Consider the following 27,818-nt stretch of genomic DNA (forward strand, 5'->3'; position numbering starts at 1 on the left):
TTTTGGAGACAATTTTATAAAATTGATAAAAATTCCTAATTTAGATAATCATGATAAATTTTCGTATCTACCACAAACACAAGCCATGGTGAAAGAAAGCATTGCTGAGGAGTTGATTAAAAGTTTTCCTCCAGGTGGATATAGTTATGAAAAAGCTATTGGCAATCAAAATGGGCTACAGGTGGCAAAGATTTGGGAAAGAAGAGCTAAAGATTAAAGTTCATGTAAGAGAACTACTTTCTTTTGTCCTCAAGGATGGCGCCAGATTTGGAATGACAGGTAGTCAATTCTCCTCCGACATGGCCGGCTCAATTAAATTAATTCAAAATTTTTATATTAAAGCGTATTTTATACATTACATTTTTTCCTTACATAATTTTTTCTGGTGTATTTTTAGCAGTCTAAAACCACTTATTTTGAGTCCATAATGTGCAAAGGACAGCTCCGTGATTCGTTAGAGACTGAATTACGTACATTGGAACTTTAGGTGCAACCAGACTTAAGAAGTATGCATCCTTGTTGTTCCCCATGATGATAAAAAATCTACGAAAGTTCACATCAATAATGTGCATTTTTCTTAAAAATAAAATATTTTAGTTGAAATCAGAAATTTTTATTGGGTTTAGATTTATGATTTATTTTTTAAAACAGATTATAATACACTATATCATTATAGAAAAACATAAATAAATGCTATTTAGCACAAAAAGTGATCAATATTGGTTTATTTTGAAATGTTCAATCTATTTTTTTTTTTTCAGTTTTAGCACTATTAATTCAATGATGCCCCCCAATATATTAATTCAAATAACAGTCATATCTCAACACTGGTGCAATGCTTGCTCTAATAACGTCAATGGAGCTTATCATGTAATAGGCTTGGCTGCTTGCCTTGCAACAAATCAGGCACTTTCACACAGTCAGCAATACTATTCTCTACAATAGAACTATTCCAGAGTGAACATTTAAGAAACCTTTCTGTGAGAACCTTTCATTACTCACTTCAGGAATAAGGTTTTTCCTTAGTATGAACAAGGAAGTGTTTACATAAATGACATTTTAGAGTAAATGCTTTATCACATTCACTGCATGAATAAGACTTTTCTCCAGTATGAATAAGAAAATGTTGCTTTAAATTACTTCTCTGTGAGAATGTTTTGTCACATACACTGCATGAATATGACTTCTGTCCAGTGTGAACAAGAGAATGTCGTTCTAAACTTCTTTTATGAGGGAAAGATTTATCGCATTCACAACACCAATAAGGCTTTTCTCCAGTATGAAGAATAGAATGTTGACTTAAATGATGTTTCTGTCTAAATGTTTTATCACATACAGTACAAGAATAAAATTTCTCTCCCGTGTGTACGTGATAATGTCGATCTAAACTTTTTTTATGCAAGAAAGATTTATTGCATACACTGCATGAATAAGGTTTTTCTCCAGTATGAGCAATTGAGTGTTGATTTAATTGGAATTTCTCTGTGAATCTTTTATTACATACACTGCATGAATAAGGCTTTTCTCCTGCATGAACAAAAGAATGCTTATTTAAAGTTTGTTTCTTAGAGAATGTTTTATCACACACACTGCAGGAGAAAGGTTTTTCTCCAGTATGAATTAAAGAGTGATTTTTTAAACCTTTTGCATGTGTGAAAGATTTAACACACATATTGCAAGAATAAGGCCTTTCTACAGTATGAGAAATGTAGTACTTATTTAAGTTACAATCATCTGTGGAGGATTTTTCTGTACACATACTGTTCATACTCAGAATATCTGTTACTATTTTCATTGCATAAATGAGCAACAGTGTTTAAAAAAGTGATGTTTTTTGTTTGCTTGTGAATTTTCACATAAACAATATATTAAGGCCCGATTACATTTTAATTCATCAATTTATACACTAAACATAAAATAAGGTAAAAATTTGGAATCTAGATACTAGTTTTGAACTTTTTTTTTTTTTTTGTTGAGAATTCATAAAATTTTACTAGCGGCTTGGGAAAAGACGATTATTTTAAAATGCTTTTTTTCTTATTGCAACATATTTCTCATGTGTTACTTTTAAAGTTTTATTCAAAGAAATGTATAATGAGGCACTATAGATATTTTTTTGCAGTGAAGGGAGAAATTGCGCTGATTATAACTGTGAAAATTTGCTCAAGTTCTTTTCTCAGATGATTTAAAAGAAATAACCTCATAGATAAGACTATCATCATGGAAATGGAAAGGTTTAGTTAGATGATATCAGTGATTTTTGAGAAAAATAACAAGTAAAACCAAATCTTGTCATAACTTTTGGTTTTTGTTTTCCAAGAATGAAATATATTAAGGAGTTTCAAGCTACTTGTTTCTGTTTCAGCCAATGCTTAACAAAATGATAAAAGAGCCCTGTGCTCCACTTTTAGATTGTAAATCAATTTAAAAGTGTGCCATTTACAAGGGCAAGAATGTAAAAAAGATGAAGTAATTAAAAAATCCCTTAAAAATAGTCTTATTTCTGTTTTCTACTTATAAATTTTTATTAATATTTATCTTGCAGTTAAAATACAGTTAAAAAGTGAAGCAAAAAAGTTTTTTTTTTATTTTTTAGTCCAATTTTCGTCTGCATTTAATTCCTGCAGTTTGTATTTTAACTACATTAAATTTATAGAAGTATGATTTATACATCGATGACTTATAACCATAAAAAGTTCCTTAATTTTTTTGATTGATTAGTTATTTCCTGTTTTCCTTTTGAAAAAAGAATAAATAGTATTAATATTTGATGATAGTTTTTGTTTTTATTAAGTATTATTAAATGCCTTTTTATAAACTTCTACTGTTTTTATACTAAATATGATGTCAGCAGGATATAGAGATTTATTTTGATTGTTTGATTTCTCCTACGATATTGCTGAACCATCCGTTATAATTAGAGCGTGACGCTGGTAATTTTTTTTGCATTATTTCGTTCATCCTGATTATTAATTTATTTGTAATTAGTTACATTTTACTCAAGTGAAATTTTTGTGTTGTTAAGCAATTTTTTCATTTAAAATTTCAATTTATTTTAATTGATATTCGGTGATATTCTATATTTAAATAGTTTTCTCTAAAGAAATCCTATGAATCATAAAATTTGAAAAGATAATCAATTTTATATTAGAAAGTTTTTGCTGTGTGCCAATGTAAAATTAATCAGGTATTCTAAACTTATTTAAAATTTAAATCATCTTCAAGTCTAAGAGTCTAACTTATTAGTATTATTACATTGTAATTGCCAAGTTTGCTTGATTATAAATGAAGTTTAGGGCACCTATTATAAGCTAAAAATTATTTTTTCCCCATTTTTTAAATGTTTTTTTAAAAATTTTTTAATAAAAAATATCTCATATTTTAAGATTTTCTATTGCATATTTATTTCAAATAATTTAAAAGAAATTTTAATAACAATTTTTATTTTAAGGAAGATTTTCAAATGAAAACTTACTGCTCAATTTGACCCTTATCAACTTTAGAGGAAAATGAAATGAAAAGTGATGTTGATCATGAAAATGTATATCATGAAATTGAAAATATATTATGAAAATGTACTTGCATATGAAAACTAAAAATAATTGTTGGAAGCATTTTTTGTTTTTGAGTTGAAGAAATAATTTCCATATTGGTACCTGTGCTAAATTATTCTACAAGTTTTGGGTGTAAACTACACAATCCCACAGGAGATATTAAATTTTTATTTATTTATCAGAATGGGGCAAACTCAATGGTTAAAACTCAGAGTCTTTCCAAATTTATTCAAACTGTCCAACTGCAAAAACCAATCCGATTTACTTAGTAATTTTAATTGGCTGGAATATGTACCAATATGAAATTAATTTTCTGTGGAATATAAAATACTGTTTGTGTAATTTTTTTTATAGATTTCTAAAATGAGTTGCTTCAAGCAGTCCATAATTCCCAGATTACAAAAATACATTCCTATTTTACAATGGCTGCCAAAGTACACTTTAAGTGATCTAAAAGGTGATCTTATTGCCGGATTTACAGTTGGTTTAACTGTTGTTCCACAAGGCCTGGCATTAGCTCAACTTGCTAATTTACCTCCACAAGTAAATATATGTTTATACCACTTGCATATTTGTACTTTTAGGTAACTATAATACGTATATTTACATATATTATAAATATAATGCATATATTTATTTTTTCTAAAACTGCAACTGCCTTATGTTATTATTAATGTTCTTTTCTTAGCAACTAAGGAATATCTCGTTTTTTTTTTTATTATAGTCAAAGCTATCTTTTTATTTTATTAAATATTTCTTAAGTTTCCACTGACAAATAGGTCAGACAGTTTACAGACATTTTTTGCATTAATGTGAGAATAAAATTAAAAAATTCGGTAGATTTTCATTAGATTTTTGTTAACACTTTTTATTATCTATGTTTTCGAAGTTTTAGCTGTATTATTTTTAATAAATTCAAACTTAACAGTTAAGTTTTTAAGTAAAGTTAAGTCATAATAAATCTCAAACTTGGACGGGCTCAGTCACAAAAAGATCTTTTTAATCTCTGACTTGGATTTAATGTTTTCGGGCTTGGGTCTCAATAAGTGTGCTTGAACTCATCTCTTATAGGTATGAATTATAGATATACTAAGCCCATAAATTTTGCCTGGTACCTGGCACATCTCTAGTATGAATAATTCTATACAAGACTTGCTGCTATTTGGTTAGATGTGTTCACTGTTTTAACTATTTTTATTATTTCCAGTGGTGTAGTTTTAATGTATGTTTGGAGGGTTTTATATGTATATATATATATTATAAAAAATCAGTAATGAAAATTTTATAACTAGATCCTGCTTACTGTACAATAGCTCATTTATAAAGTAATATTTAATTTCGGAGGGGTTTAAGGATTCGGAATTTTGATATTAAGATTTGAAAAGTATGAAATATGTTTAAACATTGTTTCTTTATTTTATATTTTGTTTATTGTTATAGTATACATATTTTTAAATTGTTTTTAGTATGGATTGTATACTGCTTTTATGGGCAGTTTTATGTATGCCATTTTTGGTACCTGCAAGGACCTAGTAATAGGACCTACATCAGTCATGGCAATTATGACTGCCGAATATGCTCAAATGGGTGGTCCAATTTATGCTGCCCTGCTCACCTTCCTCTGTGGCTGTTTTCAACTTTTATTAGGAATTTTCAATCTAGGTAAAAAGGATTTTTTTATGGTTTAGTTATTTTAATTAATTCTTTTCCTATTTTGCCTAAGTTTGATTAAACAGTAAGCCTTGTAAGTTTAGATTAAACAGTTAGAATGATTCTAGTTCATGTATTATTTTTTAGGTTTTTTAATGAATTTTATATCTACTCCTGTTTTAAATGGATTTATCTCAGCTGCTGCAATTATATCAGCAACCATGCAAGTAAAAGTGAGTAATCTGTTGTATTAGTTTGTTATATCTTAATATTTTGTTTAATAAAATGTTTTTACACTTGATAAGAAGCTAGAAGCTATTTACAGCATTTTAATCAAAAATCAACAACCATTGTGTAAAAAGATTTCAAAAAAAAAAAAATAATAAATAAATAAAAAAACTTAAATATAAGTTTTTTTCTTCCTTTTTTAAAATTTTTTTTAAATGTATCAAATTTAGATATTTACTTTATTACATTTAAAAGTGTGAACATTTAGGTTTATAAATACCCTAAAAATAATTTTATTTAGTGTTATTAAAAAAAACTGATAGTTTTTTTTTACCATAATTCAAAAATAAGAAAAGTCACCAATTTTATCAAAACCAGCTCAATTTAAAATACTAAGTAGAATGAGATTTTGCTTGTTTTACAATGAGAACTATCACTATTCTTTTATTATCTGTCTTTTTTTAAATATCCTAAAATCTTAAGTTTAAAGAACTGAGAGAGAGAGATGTTTCCCTTATTTAAAATCCATACGATTTGCCTAGACCTCTCTCTAGACCTCTTGTAGCTAATTTCAAAATAAACAAATGCCTCACATAACATCAGTACAAGTTCAAATTTGTAGATTCAAAGCTTGTCCTTTATGTAATGCTAACGGCATTTGTATTCACTTTTTGGAGCATTGTTCTGGATTTAGAGATGTAGTAGCAGTTAATGGTGTTAAAAAATCATTGTTTCTTTTATTATGTTTCTGAATTGTATTAAGCAGCCTGTCATGGTTTTTTGGCAGTCATCTCTATGTCTGGCATATCCTTAATTTAAGAAAACATTAAAAATTTATAAAAATAGACTAAACTTGTAGATTACCACAATTAATGCTGCCTTTAGATATTTATTAAATTCTAAATTAATATACTAAAATAATCTTTTTCTTATTGACTTATTGTACGTATCGATAAAAGAAGTGTCTCTTAATTTTTTTATTAATTATAACTGTAGAAACAATTTTCAATTATGTTTATTTATTATATTCTTAAATTACTTTATTTTGTGAAACATTTTGTTTGAAATTTATTTATTAAACCAATTTTTTCTTCTTTTTCTTGAACAATAAAAATAAAGAGTGTTATTGAAGTGTCTTTTTAAAACTTTTTGAAAAATTCGCAATTCTTGTTAAGGGCAGTTCTATGATACAAAGGATGCCATAATAAAAGAAAATATACATTTAATAGCCCTCCATTAAATTTTTTCTTAGTTTTTTATTAACTATTTTGGTTATAAAATCAAAAATTGTAGTTAAGTATTATGTGGTAATAATAATAAAAAAAATTATTAAAATTTTAGCATAGCCCGTATTTGTAACATCAATTACATACAAATTGTAACATCAGTCACGAGAGCTTTTTCTCCATTTGCCACTTTCTGAAGGTCATTTCATTCATTTTTTAATGTTTCCTGCTAATTTGAAGTTTCTTTTTAAATAAATTTAAAAAAATAATTCCATTATTGCTTATAGAAGGAGAATCATTACTTCTTATAATAAATGCATGCATACATATCTATTAATAAGTGTTAACAGTTCTACCTAAGTCCAAAAATCTTGATAGATTTATAGACTTTAAATTTTAAAAGGGACAATTTTATCCCATTCTTGTGTTAAAATATGTTTTTTTTTTTGTTTCGAACTTTAAATTTCAGCATTCACTTCAGTCTTATAAAATCAGCCTTTTGTTAGAATTGCTTAAAATTTTTTGTAAGAAAAAACTTTGTTTATAAGTAAAATTAAGTGTTAATGATATAACATACAAGCTTAATAAAATTATGTCTGTTTCTTTTTCTTCATTCATATTATTGGTAGTTCTCAAAAATGTATTTTTGATTTTTCTATGGATTTTTCTGTAATCAAAAAGTAATAATTTAGTGACCACCAGTTATTTATATTTTTAGACGTTAATAGTTTTTATTTTCAATGAAATTTACAGGGCCTGTTTGGTTTGAAATTCGATTCGCACGGTTTTCTTAGTACAGTTTACAATATATTTCTAAATATTCCTCATACAAAGTAAGTATATTTTAAAATATGTTTTGTTTATTAGTAGAGTTATTATTACATTATAATAATGTATTTTTAATATGCAATTGTTTTTTTTTTGTTTTTTTTTTTAAAACTAACACTATGGAAAAGTATTGTATGGCTATAAATATAGCTTTAGTTTGTATTGAGAAAGTTTTGTAAAAATAATGACAAAAAAAAATAAAATAATAATTGACAACTCTAAATACTCTGGCATTTATAATTTATGTATAATCGATTAATAAGGGAATCGTACAATTTGCGTTTATATTTTTGAAACATAGTTAGTTGAAGCTGTAACAAAATTAAACATCCCTGTTAGATTTTGAAATATTTGCATTAAATGAAGGTTAAAAAATTTAATAAAATGATTATGATTAACAATGTTAATTAGTATAGTAACATGCATTTGTAATAAGTATAGGCTTTAGTTTAGAAATTAAAGCAGTATAAAATTCAAGTGAATTTGCTTATGTGGGATTTTTAATGACAATAGATTTTTCAAGATCATAGAGTGTCAAAATACTTGGCACAAAAAAAAGAAAGAAAAAAGACAAGCACTTGCTTCTCGTTTTTAAGTTATTTATGCATCAAGTTAGTTAATTGCTATTTTTTTATGTTATTTATCTGAAGGAAATTTGTAACAATACTGTCTTATTTGCAGACAAAAGTAATTATGTCTTTTTTTTTCTTCGAGTTATGCCACTTAAACTCTCTTGCTCGTACTTTTGAAGAAGTTGTCAGTAGAATAAATTTAGTAATTTATTAGAAGATAGTATTTTTACAATCTTCATATTTTCACCATATATTTAGAAATCAACATATTATTAATCAACAAATATTGTATATTATAAATAAAAATATATTTAAAAAATATTAATTCTAAATATTTAAGAGATTTAATTATGATGGCAATAAATACTTGCTTAAAAATATAATGGTACTGGTTTTAAATAAAACAGTTTTATTAACCATTGAAAGTGATATGTTTTAAAAAATTAATCCAAAATGTTAATAAAAAACTAACTCTTAATTTCAACAAGGATGAATGATAAATTTTTTGTTTGTGAAACATTTATTTTACGTGCAACAAGCTGCCAGTTTAATTCTGTGTAGATTTATGCATGCAAGAGTAACAACTAACATTTAAAAAATATATAATATATATTTTAAATTTATAAAAAATTACTACTTTAGCTTTCTATGTTTTTGAATTATGCATTTATTTTGCATTTAAATGATTGAATGATAATTACACATAACTGAGTCAGTATTTTGAGAAAGGAAATGTCTTAAAATCAAAAGAATTTTTTTCAAGCACAACATGTGAGTTATATTGATTCTTATTGTCAGTTATGTTTTACAAAAAGTACATTAAAACAGAAATGTGGTCACGAATGAATGTACATCAAGTTAACATTTAAAAAAATGTAAACATAACTATTTTTTGAGAAGAAAGTATTTTGTAAATTTTTGTAATTACAAAATTATCCATTGAAACATATATTTTAAAATTTATTTGGATTATTCTTTATACATTATGATAGTAAATATTTCAATGAATATAAAAAAGTCTGTTATTCATTGCATATGAGCATTGAATTATAGGTTTCCATGTTTCCCTTGCATTGTATTTGTTTTAGCCACTTAATATTTAGTAAACAATTTTAAAGACAAAATAGAAAATATTGGGTAATCTCTAAAAACCAAAGACAGTGGATCTTATGGAATAGTACAGTGGAATAGTTAAAACCATTGTCACTTGTATAAATTTGGAAAAAATCTGTTTAAATTATTTACTCTAAATTCCATTTGGTCAGTTTTTTAGAGCACTTCTTATAAGAATTGTCTAAAGTTTTCAATTTTTAATTTTGAATTCACTGATAGCAATGACTAGATTTTTTTTTACCATCTGTATGATTTTTTTTATTGTTTTGCAGTTTATATGATTTGGCTATGGGATCTTTATCTATATTTTCGCTTCTTCTTCTCAGGGTAAGTTGTTTATCTGTCTGTCGGTCGGTCGGTCCGTATTTATTTATTTATTTTTTAAAAATTAATTAATTAATTAATTATAACTTTAATTAATTTTCTCTTGATGAGAGCCTAAATTTCTCAGATTTTCTTTTAATTAATGATTCCACCAAATTATGTTTTTATTCAGTAAGAAAGCACCAATAACAGTGAGATATGATTTTAATTCATTATCATTTTGTGTTATAACAAGAAAAGTTTATTTTTTGAAAATTTTTATTATATATATTTAAAATATTTAATACAGTTTATTCTGTGTTATTTTTTGTTTAAAATAAAGAAATGTTCTAATTTTTCATAGACATATCAAACAAATATTGACTTGTCATTTTGAACATCCCATTTTGAAATCACTTCGATGAAATTTTACTAGCTTGTAATAGCTAGTAATAATTAGATATCAACTAGCAAACTTTAGTATCAACTTAATTATATATTAACCTTATATATAACCAGTATAATATTAACCTTATTCTTACAGAATGTTAGCTACTTTTATTTTGAAACTATTTTTCTGTGTTAGTCATGCAGAGTGCATTTGTTTTATTTAACATGCATTCACTTAGAATTTGTGTATTTATTTTTCTCAGAAATTTAAGGATCAGAAGTTTAATTGCTGCAATTATTTGAAAGGTTCTATAGCATTAGAAGGTTTATGGTGGTGTATTGCAACAGGTATAATATTACCTACTATAATTTTATTTATGTGTTTTTTTGTGTGAATATGCATTTTTAAAACTTATATAAGAATGGAAATTTTAGTAGCATTTGTTTTTCTTTTTTGCAGCCCGTAATGCTTTACTTGTTATTGTTTGTTCACTTGTGGCGTCACTTTGTTTGTCGCTTGGTTATGATGTCTTCTCCCTTACCAAACGTGTTGATGCTGGTATGCCAACTTTTCAGTTGCCCCAGTTTTCCCTTCATCAATTTGACCCTGTAGAGAATTTAACAATTAGCAAAAGTCCTCTTGAAGTATTTAAGGTCTGTGTCATGAAATGTGATGTTAATTTAATTCTATACTTAATTGTAAATATTAGTTCTCAAATGTTAACAAAAATTAAGTGCTAATATGTTTTTATGATCTTGAGAGAAAATCTAGTTTTAAATAAATGAAAAAAAGAAATTTTTTTTTGTTCATTAAAGATAAAAATTGAAAACTGTTTTTTCAAAATTTTTATTACTGATTGCCAAAAAATGTCTCACTTGTCACTGATTGTAACAAAATTTTTGATTGTAAAACATTTGTCTCCATTATCACATGTCACACTTTATTACATAAACTTATAGAAGCAGTTTAGAAATAAAACACAGGTTATTTTAGATTTTAAAATTTTATTTTCAATTATTTAAGTCTGTGTTTTAATAACATGTATGAGCATAAATAATATGAAAAAAATACAAAAACTTAATTCTGTAAAAATATTTAATCTGCTGATTTTAAATGTTTAGTTTTAATCCAAATGTCTGGTGTTTAACTTTTTGGTACCCCTTCCAAGTGTGACATAATTTATAAATGGCCCATAAATTATATTTGTTAAATGAATTATGTGATAGCAATGATTTAAGTTCTAATCTTGTTACATGCGAACTTTGCTGTCTTAATTATTAATTGCAATACATAGTAACCTCATATCAGTATGTGTTTAATTTTGTCAAAATAATGTGTGTTTTGTTGACACACTCTTTAGATAGCAAACACTAACTGTATTTTCATATCAGGGCTACATTGAGAATTTCAATACTTTTTGATTATATTTATTTGTTTAATTTTGTTAAATAGGCATTCATGGATTGCATGCGTTATAAAATGTTTATTGGTATTGAATAGTTCATTAAAATTACTATTTAGAGTTTCTGTATTTAAAAACATATTATTGCTAGCACTTTAACTATGGTTTCCGCGTACAGGAACTGCAAATAAATTCTCGTGGCAAATACAATGTTTACACAGGAAATGGTATTTGTGCTGTTTGAGTCATTGTTCATTAAATTCTTTATATAGAAAATTATGTATCAGTGCTATATAAAGTATTTTAGTGCTTCGTATTAAATATTTTTGAATTTGTTTTTCTCACAAAAGTTAGTGTGCTAGAATTAAATAATTATTTTATTATTTTTAAATTGGCAAAACTTAATTTTCTTAAGCTGTCGATATTAAAAATCGTTTTGCAGCAATCCACTGTAGATTATTTATAATATAAATATGGTAGATATTTATAATATATATGTAAATTGTTTATAATATTTATAGTTTAATATCTAACTGTGTAATCTTTTTCTGTAAATTATTATTTTTTAGCAGTTTATTTATTTTTTTCTTACAGGACCTTGGCTCTGGTGCTATAGTTATTCCATTTATATCTCTTTTAGAAGCCATTGCTATAGCTAAAACATTTAGTAAGTTGCATTTAGATAAATATGTTTTTTCCAGGTATTATTCCATTAGATTTAGGACCAATTCCATTTACATTTCATTGCACAAATTCTTTGCCATATTGGATTTGCCTGCAGGAAAATTGTAATTCAAATAATAAAACAAACCCTCGAGGACATTTTAGCCCCAGATCAACTGACCCCAGTCATGAACTAACAATAGAAACATCTTAATTTTATACTGATCAACTTTTAGCCTCTTCTACATTTTGAACTTTTATCTACATGTGATTTTAGACTTCATCGACTTTTATTCAAACCTTTACTTTTAGCCATTTACACTTAGGACTTTGAACTCTTATTGACTTTTAGTTTAGTGATTTTATTTTCATTTCAATTTCCTAAGTATTATCATTATTTTATTCTTGACATTTACACCGGCGCTTTTAGCTAGCAGGATTTTAAATCATGTTTATCATTACATAAGTTTTTAGCTAATTCACTTTTAAATGATCACCACCACTGTCATTTGGGAAAATTTTACTGTATTTTTAGCTTAAATATTTAATGTAATGATTTATCTTTCTATCTCCGTATTTCCTCCTGTGGTGTGTCGGGAATCTACCTATCTTGCATTGCATTGCTTAATTTTTTTTTACGCTTTACTGATCAGTTAAATCAAATTAAATTTTTTCATTTAAATTATATTTTGGTAAGTTCATTTGACAAGTATATGTAAAAAAATTTCTGGTTTGTCTTATTGTTACCTTGATTTTATTACTGTTATTGAACAGCTGACCCAATTTTTGGGGTTTAAGACTACTAATGTTCAACTCCGTAGCCTTGTAATTTTGAACCCAATTCCGAAGACAAGAGAACTCATGGATCAAGTATTGGGAGAAATTTGCCTTTGAGAAGGACTTTTTGATGGAACTAACTCACATTTGCGTTATATGGAAAGGAAGACCACGAGAACCTCCCATGGTTACCCTGATGGCAAGGGGACTCTAACCCATGATCCGTCTACCACTGAGGATATTTCACGTCAGCACTGTGGTCATTGCAAGCCGGATGCGTATAGACGAGCCATCGCCGGGATTGAATTGGAAGGCGAACGTTCTACGCCCGGAGCCATTGCGGCTCAAATTACATGGATTAACATGGAGGAAGAATGGTTAGATTCACATATCTTACAAAATGGAAAAATTAATGTTATTCTACCTCATTAAAATAAATTGAGGGGCCATAGTAGCTCAGCGGTTAGGAAGTCAAACTCTAGTTTGGAGTTCAATCTTAGACTCTACTGAGACCTCGCCGAGTACATGCAATGTACATGCTCGTAAAATTTGTGGAATTGAAGTTCTGAGTTGGTCGCTACTATGAGTACATGGATCTCAAGAAAATTTCCTTCACCTTCAGATCTATGTCTAAGGGATCTTACTAATGAGTGGTGCGGCCATCTATCTGTGGTTTCTGAGTTCAGACGTTCCTTCACCCTTGCGATGCTCTCTTGTCAAATGAAAGAAATTCCTTCCTCATTTAATTTGCAAAAGGCCAATGGCTGGCAAGTTTAGCTTGTCCAAGTGCCATTAGAAACAACAAGTGTAAGTTGAGGCATTATATTTATACTTATGTCTTCTACATCTGTCGATCTGTGAATTTTCTATTTACGTATAGCTTATTGATTATTATATCTATGATCTTTTTTAGATTTGTTAATTTCTATAAAACTATGATTCTAGTACCAATTCTTTACCAATATAAGTTTTTTGTTGACTGCATTCGACTATTGAAAAATGAAATACTTTTAAAAAAAGAAATTTATTTATGAATTATTTTTGGGATGTGTCATTATGAAGAAAATCTTATAACCTGAAATTATTTTCAGCTAGAGGTGAGAAATTACACGCCAGTAGAGAAATGATTGCTTTAGGTATGAAGAAATGTTCTATTTTTTTAATATTTTAATTGTGCTTCATTTTTGAAGCAATATTTTTGTAAACTTTTTTTCTTATTGAAAAAAATATCAATAAAACTGCATATCAAAAATGGATAAATTTTTTAGCCCAATTTCCATGTTTTGGAGATTTTTGCTTCTGTTAATTAGATACTTTCAATACTTAGTGATGAATAAACTAGAAAAATTTGTTGTAATTTTTTGGGTAATATTCATGCTTGTGCAAACTATGCTCAAATCAACAGATTTTAAATGTCTTTATTTTAAGCAAATCTTATGGCAAAAAACTACCCATTTACAAATTCTCTCCTATTGGTTGCCATTAGATAATTATAACTGTTATGAAAATCGGAACTATATGAACTATGAATTTTGATTTCATAACTGTTATGAAGAACAAAACAATAAATTTATTTCGTTCAATTTTTTTCAGTTTATTAGATAAATCTTTGTCAGAGTCATTTCAAATATGACAAATATTAAATATTTTTATTTGATTAAATGCTACGTCATATTTTTTAATCATAAGAGAAGGAACCCGTGATTATCAATGTAATACAATATATACGCATTCCAAGATATGTCTGTGTATAATGTTATTTCATTCCTATTCCAGTTATTGCATAATAAATATAATTGAATGCATAATTCATTATTCAGGTTGTAGTAATTAGAAACATCTGTGTTTTGGAGCATATTAAAATCATCTTCAGAATTTAAAGCTTTTATCAATATAGGTAGTTTTTGTATTTCTGAGTTTTGCATGTTTTACCAAAAAACTTAAATAATTTATATTATAATATTCTTATATAATTATAGTTTTAGTGATTTACTGTTTATTTTGATCACTTTCTTGGCATAGTTATTTAAAAAGATGCAGTATTTTTAATTTTGTTATGTTAAAAAGATTTAAATAATTATGAAACATTGAGATGATATTTACCAGTTTCTGTCACATATTTTATTTTTAAAGGTATGGGAAATCTTATGGGATCTTTTGTTTCATCATATCCAGTAACTGGAAGTTTTTCAAGGTATGAATCTTCTAATTGTTTTATTAGAATTTAATGAACTTGTAACAATATAATCTATAAAAATTAATTTTTAATTGATTTATATAAATAAGTATCCCTATAAATTATATTCTTAACTGTGTAATTAATAAAAATAATAACAAAAACTATGATTTTGTAACATTTTTTAACAAATCATGAAAATAAAGTTGTAGAAGATTTTGAGCCATTAGAATTTTTTTTAATGCTCAAGTGGGTACAAGAACATCTGGTCAAGAGAGAAATATTAAAATAAAAATTATGCAAATTTAGAGGGTTTAGTTGTAGAAGTATAGTTGCTTGCTTCATTTAATGAAAGACTAAGTAAATGTTTGTTATATAAAGACTCAAATATTGCTAAATATATGTTATATTAGTAAATATTAAGTGTAGAAAGTGTTCTTTAATATAATAATGGGTAAAAGAAAAGTTAATATAATTATTTTGGATTTGATCATGTCCAGCAGCTTAAAAAAGCTTAAGTTCTAGACTTATAACATACTTTACCTTCCTAGCATTCAAAAAAATAATTCCACCTGTTTTTTTCCTTACATTTTCTTTTACCCATATTCTTTTTAATTGCAGTGAATTCTAAGAAAACAATTAACATTTATTTAGTTCTTAACTAAATGTCTTTCTTTTCTTTGAATTAATCTTTTTATTCTTTTTGTTTATGTCCCTTTTGACTCTCTGTCACTTAAAGTAAAATTTTATAGCTACCTATTTTTGATTCGTTTGTGTTTAGAATTATGTTCCTATAATACTCCGTGTAAATTAAATGAGCATTTCAAGATCACATTTTCTACCTTCGTCGCCTTGGAAATGATGTGACGGGCAGCAATGCCACTTTTTTTAATTCACATGGCTATTAAGGAGTATGTTAATGTATAGCTCTTTGTAATTCTATTGATCATTGTAGTTCTTGATTATAAGTGGATTTGTCTTCACAAAATAGTGCTAAATTATATTTTAAAACTCTGCTATAATGATTAGCTCTGATGTCAAGAGACAATCAAATATCTGCAATATCTACAACTACTTAAAAGAGTTGGCCACGAGTATAAACTTTCAAGCAGTAGCCAGAGTATCAACTTCTTGTTTCTTATTATAACTTCATTCTGAAATGCACTGGTGTGGGGAAAAACGAGATTTGTGGATAACATGTTAATGGAGGTGGTAATATGTGGAGAGTTAGAAAATTACATGACGCCTATTCTATTTACAAAACCTATAGTGCTGAAATACCCTCACTAGCTTATTTTTATTTAATTTTATTAAATTAAGGATTAGAATTATTTATTAATTTATCAATTTTTCTGAATAATAATTAATGGATACTATTTTTTAAAGATAACTTACGTCGAAAAAAAGTTTTTTTTATATTGAAAATTTTATCAGTTGCCATTTTCAGAAAAGACCCAGCTATCAAAAATATTTCATTTTGTAATTGAATATTAGTGAATGTCTCACATTCAATATATACAAGAAAAATAATGTTATTTTACATTGTGAATTTTTGCATAAATAGGATTTTTACATTTTTAGATCTGTGATAAATAATGCCAGTGGTGTAAAGACACCATTAGGTGGAATTGTATCCGGTAAGAAGCTTATAGAAAAATTACTTTATTATTATCAGAAAATCATGTTTTATTAAATTTGAGTGTATTTAATATATTTAACTAACAAGAATCTTATTTTCTTTCAGGTATATTTGTGTTATTAGCATTATGTGTGATTGCTCCACTATTTCACTATATTCCAAAGTCTTGTCTTTCTGCAATAATATTTTCTGCTGTGATATTTATGGTTCATCTTGAAGATATACCAGCCATTTGGAAAGCCAATAGTAAGATTAAATAGTTTTCATTTTGACATGTTGAGTTTTATCAATGAAATACGGAATAGTTATTAGAGGGTTTGTGCTTTGCAATCTCCTGACTCAAATCAAATCGAACATTAACTAAACTTTATCATTTCACTATTTTTCATTGTTTAGTGAAGTTCAAGTTCATTATTAGCTTTTGTGAAACAACCAATAAGGTTATAATTAAACAAAATCATTCATATGGGATATTATTTAGTGCAATGTTTCCTAAAAGATGTTTCGTGGAACCCTAGGGTTCAGTGGTAAATTTCTCTCTCTCTCTCTCTCTCTCTCTTTTTTTTTTTAAAAAAAAGCTACATGATTTTTGAAACTTGTAATATTGCTTGCACCCAACCAACAACTAATTGTGTTTATTTATTCTTTTGGTTGTTTTTATGAAGTTATTTAAGTAAAATGTTAACTAAAGAGAAATAGGAAAATTAAAACAAAATAATTTTCCAGTAACAATATATTACTTCACTTATTTATAATTGCTTCAGTATACCTCATTGAGCTTTACAATTCAAAATAAAATAACCGAATTCAAAAAGGGTGAAACTGTATTTATTTAAATTAAGTATTTATTTAATTCTATTTGTATGAAATGTAATTGTCTTTTATGTTTTGTTTATTAATGAATGTAGCAATCCTTTTTTATTTCTATTTGTTGTAACTTTTTTTTCGTGCTTGATTTTGATAGGAGTGGAAATCATTCCATTTTTTGTGACATTCATTCTCTCATTTGCACTTGGATTGGAGGTAATTTATTTTAAACTTCAAATTAATCCTTAAATAGGAATTGTTTTTTACATTAACCTTAGTGAAATTTTTTTGATTTTTGTTGCAGTATGGACTTCTGTTTGGGACTGCTGTTTCTTTGAGTATTTTGCTGTGGAAGCAGAACAAATTAAATATACAAGTTTCTGTAGAGGTATTAATTCTTGTAATTTAAAAGCAAATTTTAATTATTATTGGAATTTGTTTTAAAGAAACAGCTTTTATATTTTTCTTCTTGATTTATTATGCATTTGTTTAAAATTTTTATGAATTGATAAGAAGATTCAGTTTTTAAAATTTGTAATCTTGGTTTGTTAACGTGTGCAGACCTTTATTTTCAATAGTTTTTTTTAAAACATTGTTTAATTATTTTAATATGTTCATAGTTTTTTTTTAAAGCATTGTTTAATTATTTTAATCTGTTCAAGCAGACTGTATGAGTTAAGCTGTTCTGTTGAGCTTCATCAAATTATCATTATTTGTTATTATGATTTTTCTTAAAAAATTGTTCTTATTGTTTACAATGGTTAGTCTTGAAACTATTTAGTGTGGTAGATTCACACGCTACACGATAAGTGAAACAGCATATTTGTTTTTTATATCGAGAACAAACATGATAGTAGAATAGATGTACAATTGAAATTAGAAGTAAATACTTTCATATAAAATTTTAGTTTATACTGATATTTTTTGATGCAAATAAAATTATTCGTATCTAATTGTGTATTATGCTTAGCAATTGTTTTTTAATTTTGTGTTAAATGATCTAGCAAACTTTAAGATTTTGCGTAAATATATGGAAATCTGATTTATAGATCATAACTCATTCTATGTTTCTGTTTTTTTTTCTTTCTGTCAACTTGCTAATTCGCAGCTAATTCTATTAAGAAATATTAATGTTTTTTAAGGTAAGATTTTTTTTTGAATAAAAAAACGAAATTTAATGGCCCGTATTGTAAACTGAAACTTATAAATGTTTTTTTTAGCTCTCTGCAATTTAAGTTCAAACTTTTATATTTAAAAAGTTTATATTACTGTTACTTACGAAATTTTTTGCATTACGTTAGATTATTAATTTTTTTGGGGTTGTGAATGTAATTATACCTAGGTGATAATATAGTAATTTAAAAAATATCAGGTAGTACATATATTTAGCATTATAATCATAATTTTATCATAAGTGTAGTTTTCTGCTGTTATTTTGTGAAATTATTGCTGCATGAAAGAAATCCAAGGAATGATATATTAGGATTTAAATTACCTGTTACTGATGATTAGTTATTATTTTCATTAAAAATTTTCATTTGATTTCACAACGAATTAAGGAAATAAGTGTTAGAGTTAAGGTTTAAGGTTTCATATTAAGCCATACTTTGTTTGCTTTAAGAATGAGTAAAATATTATAATAAATGCATTTTTATTTGTTACTAGTGACCTATACTTTGATTAGTATCTAAAATTTACATTTGATTTGTATACTTTCATTTCTATACTTAACTCTAGTGAACCTGTTTATATGAATTCTATTAAGCAAAAAGAAAAAAAAAATAATAATAAATAAAAATAAAAACTGTTGGTGTAAATAAAACATATATTAGCTGTTCATAAGAAATTAATAACATTTAAAAAAAACTCCATTTTTCCTTAAATTTGTATCAACATACAAAGTGTAGATGCATTCTATCCTTATGTAACTGAAATGCACTCCTTTGATTTCATTCTGAGATATGCCACTGCTAGATTTGACTTGGTACAGCATGTCCGGAAATCGGACTTCCACCAGACTGAGTTGTATCTTATTGCTCTGGCCACTATACACGACAGATACCCGTGCCAGGAATGGCTGCAGGTTTTTACTGATGGATCCGCCACTCCTTCAACGGTGCTTACTCTAAATATTTCAGCCTTGGAAAACCTCTTGACACTTGGGCAGATAATTTTGATGGAGAAATGTTTGCAATCCTTATGGCTATCACAGCTATTGGTGAGCCATCTGAACAAAACATTGTTATCTTTGCCGATTCTCAGGCTGCGATTCAGACCTTTTCTGAATATAATTTATACCCCTCTGAACCTGAATCTGAGTGTAAACAACGCATCAACTCTCTTCTTTGTTCTGGAAGAGAAGTAGTCCTCCAGTGGATCTCTGGCCATTGTGGCATCTACGGAAATGAACGGGCTGACATGTTGGCTAGAGAGGCTTCAGCATTGCACCCTCCTTCTCATCCAGTTCCTCTTAGAAATGCAAGGTGGCTTCTTAAGAGCAAATTCAGACACAGAACAATATCTGCTCTTAGGGACTTGGCTGATGGAAAGTCCTGGGCTAGCCTTCTTGATGGCCAGCAGCGCTCGCATCTTTCCCTTCTTCCCAGGGCCGAGGAAGTTGCTTGTCTTAGAATAATTACCAGACATGACTACTTGCAGGCCCATCTATTTAAAATTAACCTGGTCAATTCACTCTTTGTGTGCTCTGTAACACTTCGCCTATGACTAGGGAGCATCTTTTTGATTGCTCCTCTCTTCTTGACATTCGTTCCTGTGACGACTTCTGTGCCCTCTCACCTTCTGGAGCTACTTCACTATTGTATTGGACTGCAAGACGCCTTATGTCTGAGAAGATGATGGCGGACGTAATTTAATAAAAAATAAATAATTGGTCAGAACCAGTTTGATCTTACTTAGCCATCAAAGTCAAACTATCATGCTGGTCATGTGACAATAAAACTTTGTAGTGTAGTTAAATCAGGAAATTTGTAATTTTTTAAACAAATCTAGCAAAGAACAGTAGTTTGATCAAATTTTGTTTCAATTGCTTAAGGTCCTTAATGTAAAAATGGAGGTGTAGACTCTTTACTTTTTAAAAATATTAACAACTTAACATTTTTTCAGTGTGGAAATGACCAAACCATTATTCATGTGACTCCAGAAAGTAGCCTTTATTTCCCTTCATCTGATAATTTAAAAGGAACTATTTCTAAAATTCTTTATCGTAAGTAGATTATTAATTTCTTAAAAATTATAATCTAGAGAGTATAACCCTGATTATTTTCATGTATTAAATTTAATTAATGTATTTTCTTTATGCATAGGTCAACCTGTAATTTCTAATTGTACAGTTGTTATTCACGCTGATCATGTTAAAGAACTTGATTACAGCACAACACTTGTAAGTATCTCAAAATAAGATAACTTTTTTTTTTAATAAAAGAAAAAGTTTTATTCTTTGAAATGATTTAAAAAATAATTCTCGCAAACTTTTTTGAAATGAGTGTTTGTTACGTGTTCAAACTTATAACCATTGTTTTCATGGTAAGTTATAATCAAAATCTTCAATGTCAGCCCTTTATGTTTAACACTAAATCAACATAGTAAAACATTTTTTTAAAATAAAATATTCATTTTCATGGCATAAACTCTGTGATTTATCACAATCGAAAGCATAATTTAAGAATAGATAATATTACAGTCAAACGAATGCGAAGGGACCTCAATGTTTGTTTGTTTAAAGCGAGTGTTCGTAAAAAAATCATGTAAGTTCATACATGGTTATTAAATTACCTCTGCTTTCAAAAAAGTTTACATGTTTTCTAGATTTAAGTGACTCATCACTAAATTTCAGTTACTTACATATTGTTGAACCCATTTTTGAATGATTTAAAGTTTGAAACTTTTAATTTTTCTGTTTTTGTGATATTTAAAAAATTTAAATTTTAAATAAAAAATTTTTCTTATTTTTTTATAAAATATGTTTTTCTCTAGATAAAATTTATTTAATTTTTTTACAATGATAATATTTTCTGTAGTATTTATTTTTTTACAATTTAAATATAATTAAATTTTTTTCTATATTTTTAATTTCAGGGTGTGAAAAATATGATTAAGAGTTTTGAGAAAGATAATTGTCAAGTTGTTTTTCAAATTACTAAAGTAAGATTTTAAATATATTCAAAATATAGTGTGAATGTATAACTTATTTTTCTTGGTCTTATATCATATCTGTTGAATGTTATTTATTAGTTATATAGACATTTCTTTAAAGAGTAGTTTTAAACATTTGTATAAAATTATATCATTGATATAAATCGCTAATTTTGATTACGCATAAATGTGGCTGAAGACGAATTCTTGGCCCTAGGATGGCGCCACTGAAAAACAAGAAACGCACACTCAGCCTTAAATTTGCTCGGTTTCACCAAGCATGCTTGCCCGTGTGGAAAGGGGCATTCAAAACAACAACATTGATATAAATATTTTAAAAAGTGCATACTCAGAATTACTTGCTCAGAAATATTCCTACACGTAAAATATTTTTTAACTTTTTCTTAATATAAGTCAACCATTTTCAGCAACACATAAAAATAACCAGCATGGCACTAAATTGAACTTAACACACATCCATCCACCTGATAAAAATTCACTGTTTCGCAATCAATTGCTCATAACCAAATGACAGAAAAATAATAGCCTCAATTGTATATTGTAATAAATAATTGTACATTAAAAAATGCTGGCATTTAATCAATAGCAGTGCAAGTAATGCCAGTGTTGAAATAATTTTAAGTTATATCATATAATATTTACTGATTCTCATTTTTATAATTTAAGCCAAAACAAATTAACTTGCCTTTTTATTTTTCTAGCCTTCTTTCTTTAAAGCATTGAGCTCTTTGGAAGAGACAGTTTATGTGTGTAAAAACGAGACAGAGTTGCAGAATTGCCTAACATTTCCAAATAAGGATAATAGTAAGTTCTCAATTACATTGATGATTATAGAATCATGTTTTGTAAATATGTTTATTGTTGAAAAATACTAAGAGTTCTTAGACTTACAGTTGAGGAAATAGTTTTCATAATCATTTTCAGATTTTATTTCTCAAAATTTTTTAAAATCATTTTCAGATATCATTTTACTGGAGATAATACCATTTGAATTTTATTTTTTAATAAAAGGATCAATTGGCATAATTTTATATTTAATTTAATTGATTATTTACACTTGCAAAAAAATTTGGATTTCTACATTTATGAAAAAAATTAATTTTAACAGTAAAAAACTAAGCTCTTAAGCTGTATTTTGTTGCTGAGCTGTATTTTATGGGAAAATTAAGGTTTGATTTACTTCAATTAATTTTCATAGCAATTATGAAAAACTTATATCAATTACTTGGTATGTTTAATGTAATCTATTATTGTATTTCAAAAGAATTCTTTAGTGCCATATTTCTTGAGAAAATTAGGGTTTGAAGTACTTCACAATTTTTGTGGCAATTATAATTAACCTACATCAGATACTTGATAGCTCGATGTATTCTATTATTGTATCAAATGTTTTATGTTGTATGTTTTGACACTTTTCTGTTGGGTGGGTAGACTCTTATTCTATCCAATGTCTGCAACTTGGTTATAGAAAAATGTTCCAAAAAACTTTTATAAAGAAGAAAATACTTTTATAAAATGGATACAGTTTGTTAAAAAATAAAATTGCTCAGAACCGATTTTGACTGTTTTATTTGCTAACAGTTTTCTGAGATGGCATATAAGTTAAGCCACTGTACGGTCACTGTGAAAAGACGAGATTTCATCTTCTGTGATGGCTAAAAGCCAATCACAAGGGACATCGCTATTCCTGGAGATGGCTGGAAACCCAAACAAGTAATCTGGAAAGTAAAGGTGGCTCACAGAATAAAGAATTCTCTTGGTCTTAGAATAATAGAGCCTTAACTTTCATGGCCTTATTGGTCAACTACTAACTGTTTAAACAGGGGTCTGTTTCGAAGAAATTTGAGTCTGGTAATAGACCCTTCACAAAATATATTTTCATAAAAACGGACCCTTCACGAAATATTTTAATTTAAAAACGAACCCTTCACAAAATAATTTATCTTTTAAACGGACCCTTCACAAATTTGTTTTGTTAATTATTGTTTTTGTAATTATTGTTTTGTTAATCGAATAACCCTTGCCAGGAAGGGGGGGAGGAAAGACATATGTAAACGAACTAAGTTTTGTCTTCGACAGACGCTTCTTCCTTTTAAAATTTAATTTTTTTAAATTATAATTTTACAGTGTTGAGCATAATCTTGTTTGTCTTTACAATTTAAAAACTCCTTGAAAAAGTTTTTTGCTATAACAGGATCCTATTTACACAAATTTGGAAAAGCCGGACCCTAGTTGAAAGAATGTGACGTTTATTTTATATTCCCAAATTACGAGTAATTTTTGCACAATTTTACAAAAACGGACCTTTCACAAAATGCCTGGATAGACCCCTGATTTAAGGAATATTTCACTTTTATAAGTTAACAAACAAAAAAAATTGTATTTGTATACGCAATATTTTAATTTTCCATAACAAATATTAAATAAATTATTTGTTCAATCTAATTATTGATATAAAATATAATTTCCTAACAACTTATCTTTTTAACTGATTTATTCGCTTCAAAAATATATAAATAGGAAATAACAGACGATATGTTTCAAGACTTGCTGGAGGTGAATGAGAAGAAACAAAAGTGATTTGAAATGTATTTCTCTATTTTTCGTTAGAAACTTTTCGTTTTATATTTCAGATAACTTTTGTTTTTTCTCATTTACGTCTGGCAAGTCTTGAAAATGGGCATCTGTTTTTTAGCGCTTGAAAAATGTCAACTGTTGTTTCCTATTCATATATTTTTGAGGTGAATGAAGTTTTTAATCAGATAATAACTTACCGCTTTAATTTCTTGGGATTATTTATTTAATAACATAACATTTGAGCCTTTTCATTTGCATAAAAATATAGATTGTAAGACGTTGCTTTATTTTCAGGTATAGAAATTTGTTCAGAAAATACTGAAGTTTTTGAGAGCTCTAGTGCTGATGCATTGTTATCAAGAAATACTCATTCTGGTAAAGCAAATGTGACAATCATAAAAAATACATCTAATGGAATTATAGAAAAGAAAAAACAAGAATCCAATGACACATAAAATTATTTTTATGCATTAATACATTTCCACTGTCTCATTCCGGATGTTAATTTATTCAGTATTTTTTTTCTCTATTTCTAATAAGGATATTTTAGTTTAAATTAATATTTTAATAAAACCCTGCCAAGTGCTATTCATTTTAAAGTATGAAACTTCTAGTGTTATTCATTTCAAGCATAAAATATAAAACTGACATACAAGACTTAACTGTACCTATTGTTCTCACTTTCTTACATAATGGCATTTTATCCGTTTGATGCAGAATTTTTATTGAACATGTTTTTTTTTTAATTAAATTATTTTGTATTAAATAAATTATTTTGTATTAATTGAAATCAAAATAAGTGGAAAATGAATTAAGCATTTTTATAATTTATGGTTATGAAATACATCATGAAACACTGGTGTCTTTTTCCGCATTAAAAGCAAAATCTTCCAAACATGGCTCATTTCCAAAAAATAATTTTGTTTTCAAATTTTGTAAAAATTTTTATAAATAAATTATTACTTTTTTTAAGTAGATGTATGCACTGTTACAAAATAAATGTGCTAAATCATGAAAAAATATTTTAAGCATTAAGATTTTCGAACTAAAAATTTATTTTAAAACAAGCTTTTCAGTTTAATACTTTAAGATTATAAAAATTACTTAATTTAACTGACATCTAATAATTCAAAGAAAATGAACATTTATCCAAAAAATGATCAGCTTTACAGTTCATTTTTAATAAATGCTCTTATCTTGTCATAGCTTTAAAAAAATACATTCCTGAAACTCTAATTTTTCTAAATGAAATAAGTATTTTACCTCAAAAAGAATAGTACTTAGCTACTTATAATTGTTTTATCATTTTCTAAAATAGTATAATTTTTTTCACAGTAAAAATAGCTTCTAAATTAACAAATTATGCTTCCAAATTTCATCTTCTGTGATTCAGGTTGCTCAAAAGTCCAATTTTTATACTCTTAAATATGCTCAGTGTTTGTCCATTTTTCTAAATATTCCTTCCGCAAATTAAAAACAGCATTTCCAAAATTAAAAACAGCAATTTTAAGATTTTCTAAACTGTTACTTAGAATTATAGTTGGTATAATCTATATAAGGTTCAAAGCTTCATTTGTTTAGGCATTACTGTGAGCTTTCTCAGTGCGTCTAATAATGCTGTTTAGAATATTGCATTTTTATAATAAAATTTTACTTCTGTTGAAAAGAGTTTTAAAATCAGTGTTAGATATTTTAAAACTATTTTTTTTTGTTGGATGTTTTTATTTATTTTATTGTTAGATGTTTTAATAGAGTTAATTAGATGTTTTTAAAACTTTGCTTCCAAATTTAAAGTTTTCAGACATTGATTAGAAGTCCAATTATTGTTTGATTTCTAGTTATAAAAATTTAATTTAATCAACATAAAAAACATTGGATTAATCAACATTATTCTGAATATTGATTATCTTCTCCATCTCATGAATTTATTGAACCTGCGCTTAGAATTAAAATTAGAAAAATATAACTAGGATTTTTTATTTTTTTTTGCTTACACATGACTATAAGTTCTCTTAATGCCTTCAAATGTAAATGTTTTAATCAATGATTAGAAATCCAATTTTTTTCTGTTCTATTTAAAGTAGGGAAAAATCAAGTATTAGACTTGGTGACATTATTCTGAATATTTATTGCTTTTTTAATCTTATGAATTACTAAGAGAGGTTTTCTAAACCATTGCTTAGGATTACAATATATATAGGAAGTTTATACAATATATCTAGGATTTTAAACTCCATTTACTTACACATGACTATAAGTTCCCTTGATGCATCTGAAAAGGCTTTGTAGAACATTGCATTTCTTAAATAACATAATTTTAATTCTGATTAAAAAAGATTCAAAATTATTTATTAATTTTACTTTCAAATCAATGATCAGAAAACCAATTATTTCTGTTCGTTTAAAAGTAGGGCAAAATCAAATAAGAGACTTGGAGACATTATTCTGAAAATTTATTGCCTTTTTAATCTTATGAATTACTAAGAGAGGTTTTCTAAACCATTGCTTAGGATTACAATATATCTAGGATTTTATGCTGAAATTATTTACACATAACTATAAGCTCTCTCACTGCATTTGAAAAGCTGTGCAAAATATTACATTTCTATAATAACATAAAATGCTTAGGAAAATTGCATAAAAATTAACTTTGTTTCAAAAATCACAATTTTCAGTGATCCAATTATTTATACTCTTTTTATTTTTTTACTGTTAAAAAATTTTTATATTTGATTTCAAAATTATTCTAGATAGTTGATTCCCTTCTCAAACTGACAAATATAGTTGGTCTAGTCTAGTATATTTTGGATCTTACAGCCCCAACTATCCATCTAGCATATTTTATAACTTTCACACATCAGTGTGAAAGTTATAAAATATGCAATTGAAATAACTCTAATGCATCTTATATATAGTATAATATTAACAAATTGCTTAAATAAGCTGTTAAATTATTTTTATGTAATTTTGTATTATATAAAAATGTAAGCTGAATGTTTCATTTGTATAAAAACGTTTGTAAATGTTCTGTAGTTGAAAGAAATCTGTATAAATCAAATTAAATGTCTTTTTATTTATAAATTGCATTTATAATGTCTATGTTTTACATATTTGTGCACTTTTAATATAAATTTTTATTACTTAATTTATATTTATTTTGTTTAGAATTTCATTTTTAAAATTTATATTAACTAAATACTTTTTATTTACTTTTGTGTTTTATACATCTCTGCATTTTATCATAAATTTATATATCATTATATATATTCTATTCAAAATGAAAAACTTTTTGTTAAGGAAATTATTGCTTAAAATTTGCTTGATAATTATTGCTAAGTTTTTATATCTGAATTCTAACCCTCATTTGGAGTAATATATTTTGTTGATTTTATATAGTTATTTATTGCTGCATGTTTTTTTTCCTGTTAATGTGTGAATTTTGATTGAACAGATAGAGCACTGGCACAAATCTTAGTATGTTGTTGTGTTAATATGCATAAATATTATTTATTGCTGTTACAAATATTTATGATTTATACAAATCAATTACACGATCCTCTAGATAATATTTTGATCTCTTATTATATATTTATTTTATCTCTTATTATTTATATTTATTTTGTATTAACGTAGTCTCTCATTATAATTGCGCTTGTCAGAAGACAAAAAAAGTTCAATTTATCTGTATGTATGATACATGTTTATTGTTAAAAAAATACATGATAATAATACATTTTTT

The 27,818-nt window shown here is 26.6% G+C and overlaps 2 protein-coding genes across 4 annotated transcripts; one reads left to right on the forward strand and one right to left on the reverse strand.

Annotated features, from left to right (window-relative positions):
* Positions 1-597: 597 nt before the first annotated feature.
* LOC147806031 (uncharacterized) lies at positions 598-2,342 on the reverse strand. Its single transcript, XM_087150056.1, has one exon. It carries the CDS (start codon positions 1,793-1,795, stop codon positions 1,004-1,006), a length of 792 nt encoding a protein of 263 aa, XP_087006182.1. The 5' UTR covers positions 1,796-2,342; the 3' UTR covers positions 598-1,003.
* Positions 2,343-2,436: 94 nt separating this feature from the next.
* Positions 2,437-26,486, forward strand: LOC107454576 (sodium-independent sulfate anion transporter). 3 transcript variants are annotated; one of them, XM_087150055.1, is made up of 20 exons: positions 2,437-2,469; positions 3,909-4,097; positions 5,021-5,216; positions 5,352-5,437; positions 7,412-7,491; positions 9,444-9,498; positions 10,128-10,212; positions 10,325-10,518; positions 11,862-11,934; positions 13,799-13,843; positions 14,841-14,901; positions 16,465-16,520; positions 16,628-16,768; positions 17,487-17,545; positions 17,634-17,717; positions 20,453-20,552; positions 20,653-20,729; positions 21,425-21,490; positions 22,204-22,306; positions 24,374-26,486. In XM_087150055.1, exons 2-20 carry the CDS (start codon positions 3,918-3,920, stop codon positions 24,532-24,534), a joined length of 1,902 nt encoding a protein of 633 aa, XP_087006181.1. In that variant the 5' UTR covers positions 2,437-2,469; positions 3,909-3,917; the 3' UTR covers positions 24,535-26,486. The 3 variants fall into 3 exon arrangements, with proteins under 3 accessions (XP_087006181.1, XP_087006177.1, XP_087006178.1); XM_087150051.1 differs by lacking the exon at positions 2,437-2,469 and adding an exon at positions 2,611-2,933; XM_087150052.1 differs by lacking the exon at positions 2,437-2,469 and adding an exon at positions 3,083-3,187.
* The last annotated feature ends 1,332 nt before the right edge of the window (positions 26,487-27,818 follow it).

The sequence above is a fragment of the Parasteatoda tepidariorum genome, chromosome 8, assembly GCF_982258835.1.
Source record: "Parasteatoda tepidariorum strain Cologne lab strain chromosome 8, Ptep-v5.0, whole genome shotgun sequence".
Taxonomy (NCBI): domain Eukaryota; kingdom Metazoa; phylum Arthropoda; class Arachnida; order Araneae; family Theridiidae; genus Parasteatoda; species Parasteatoda tepidariorum.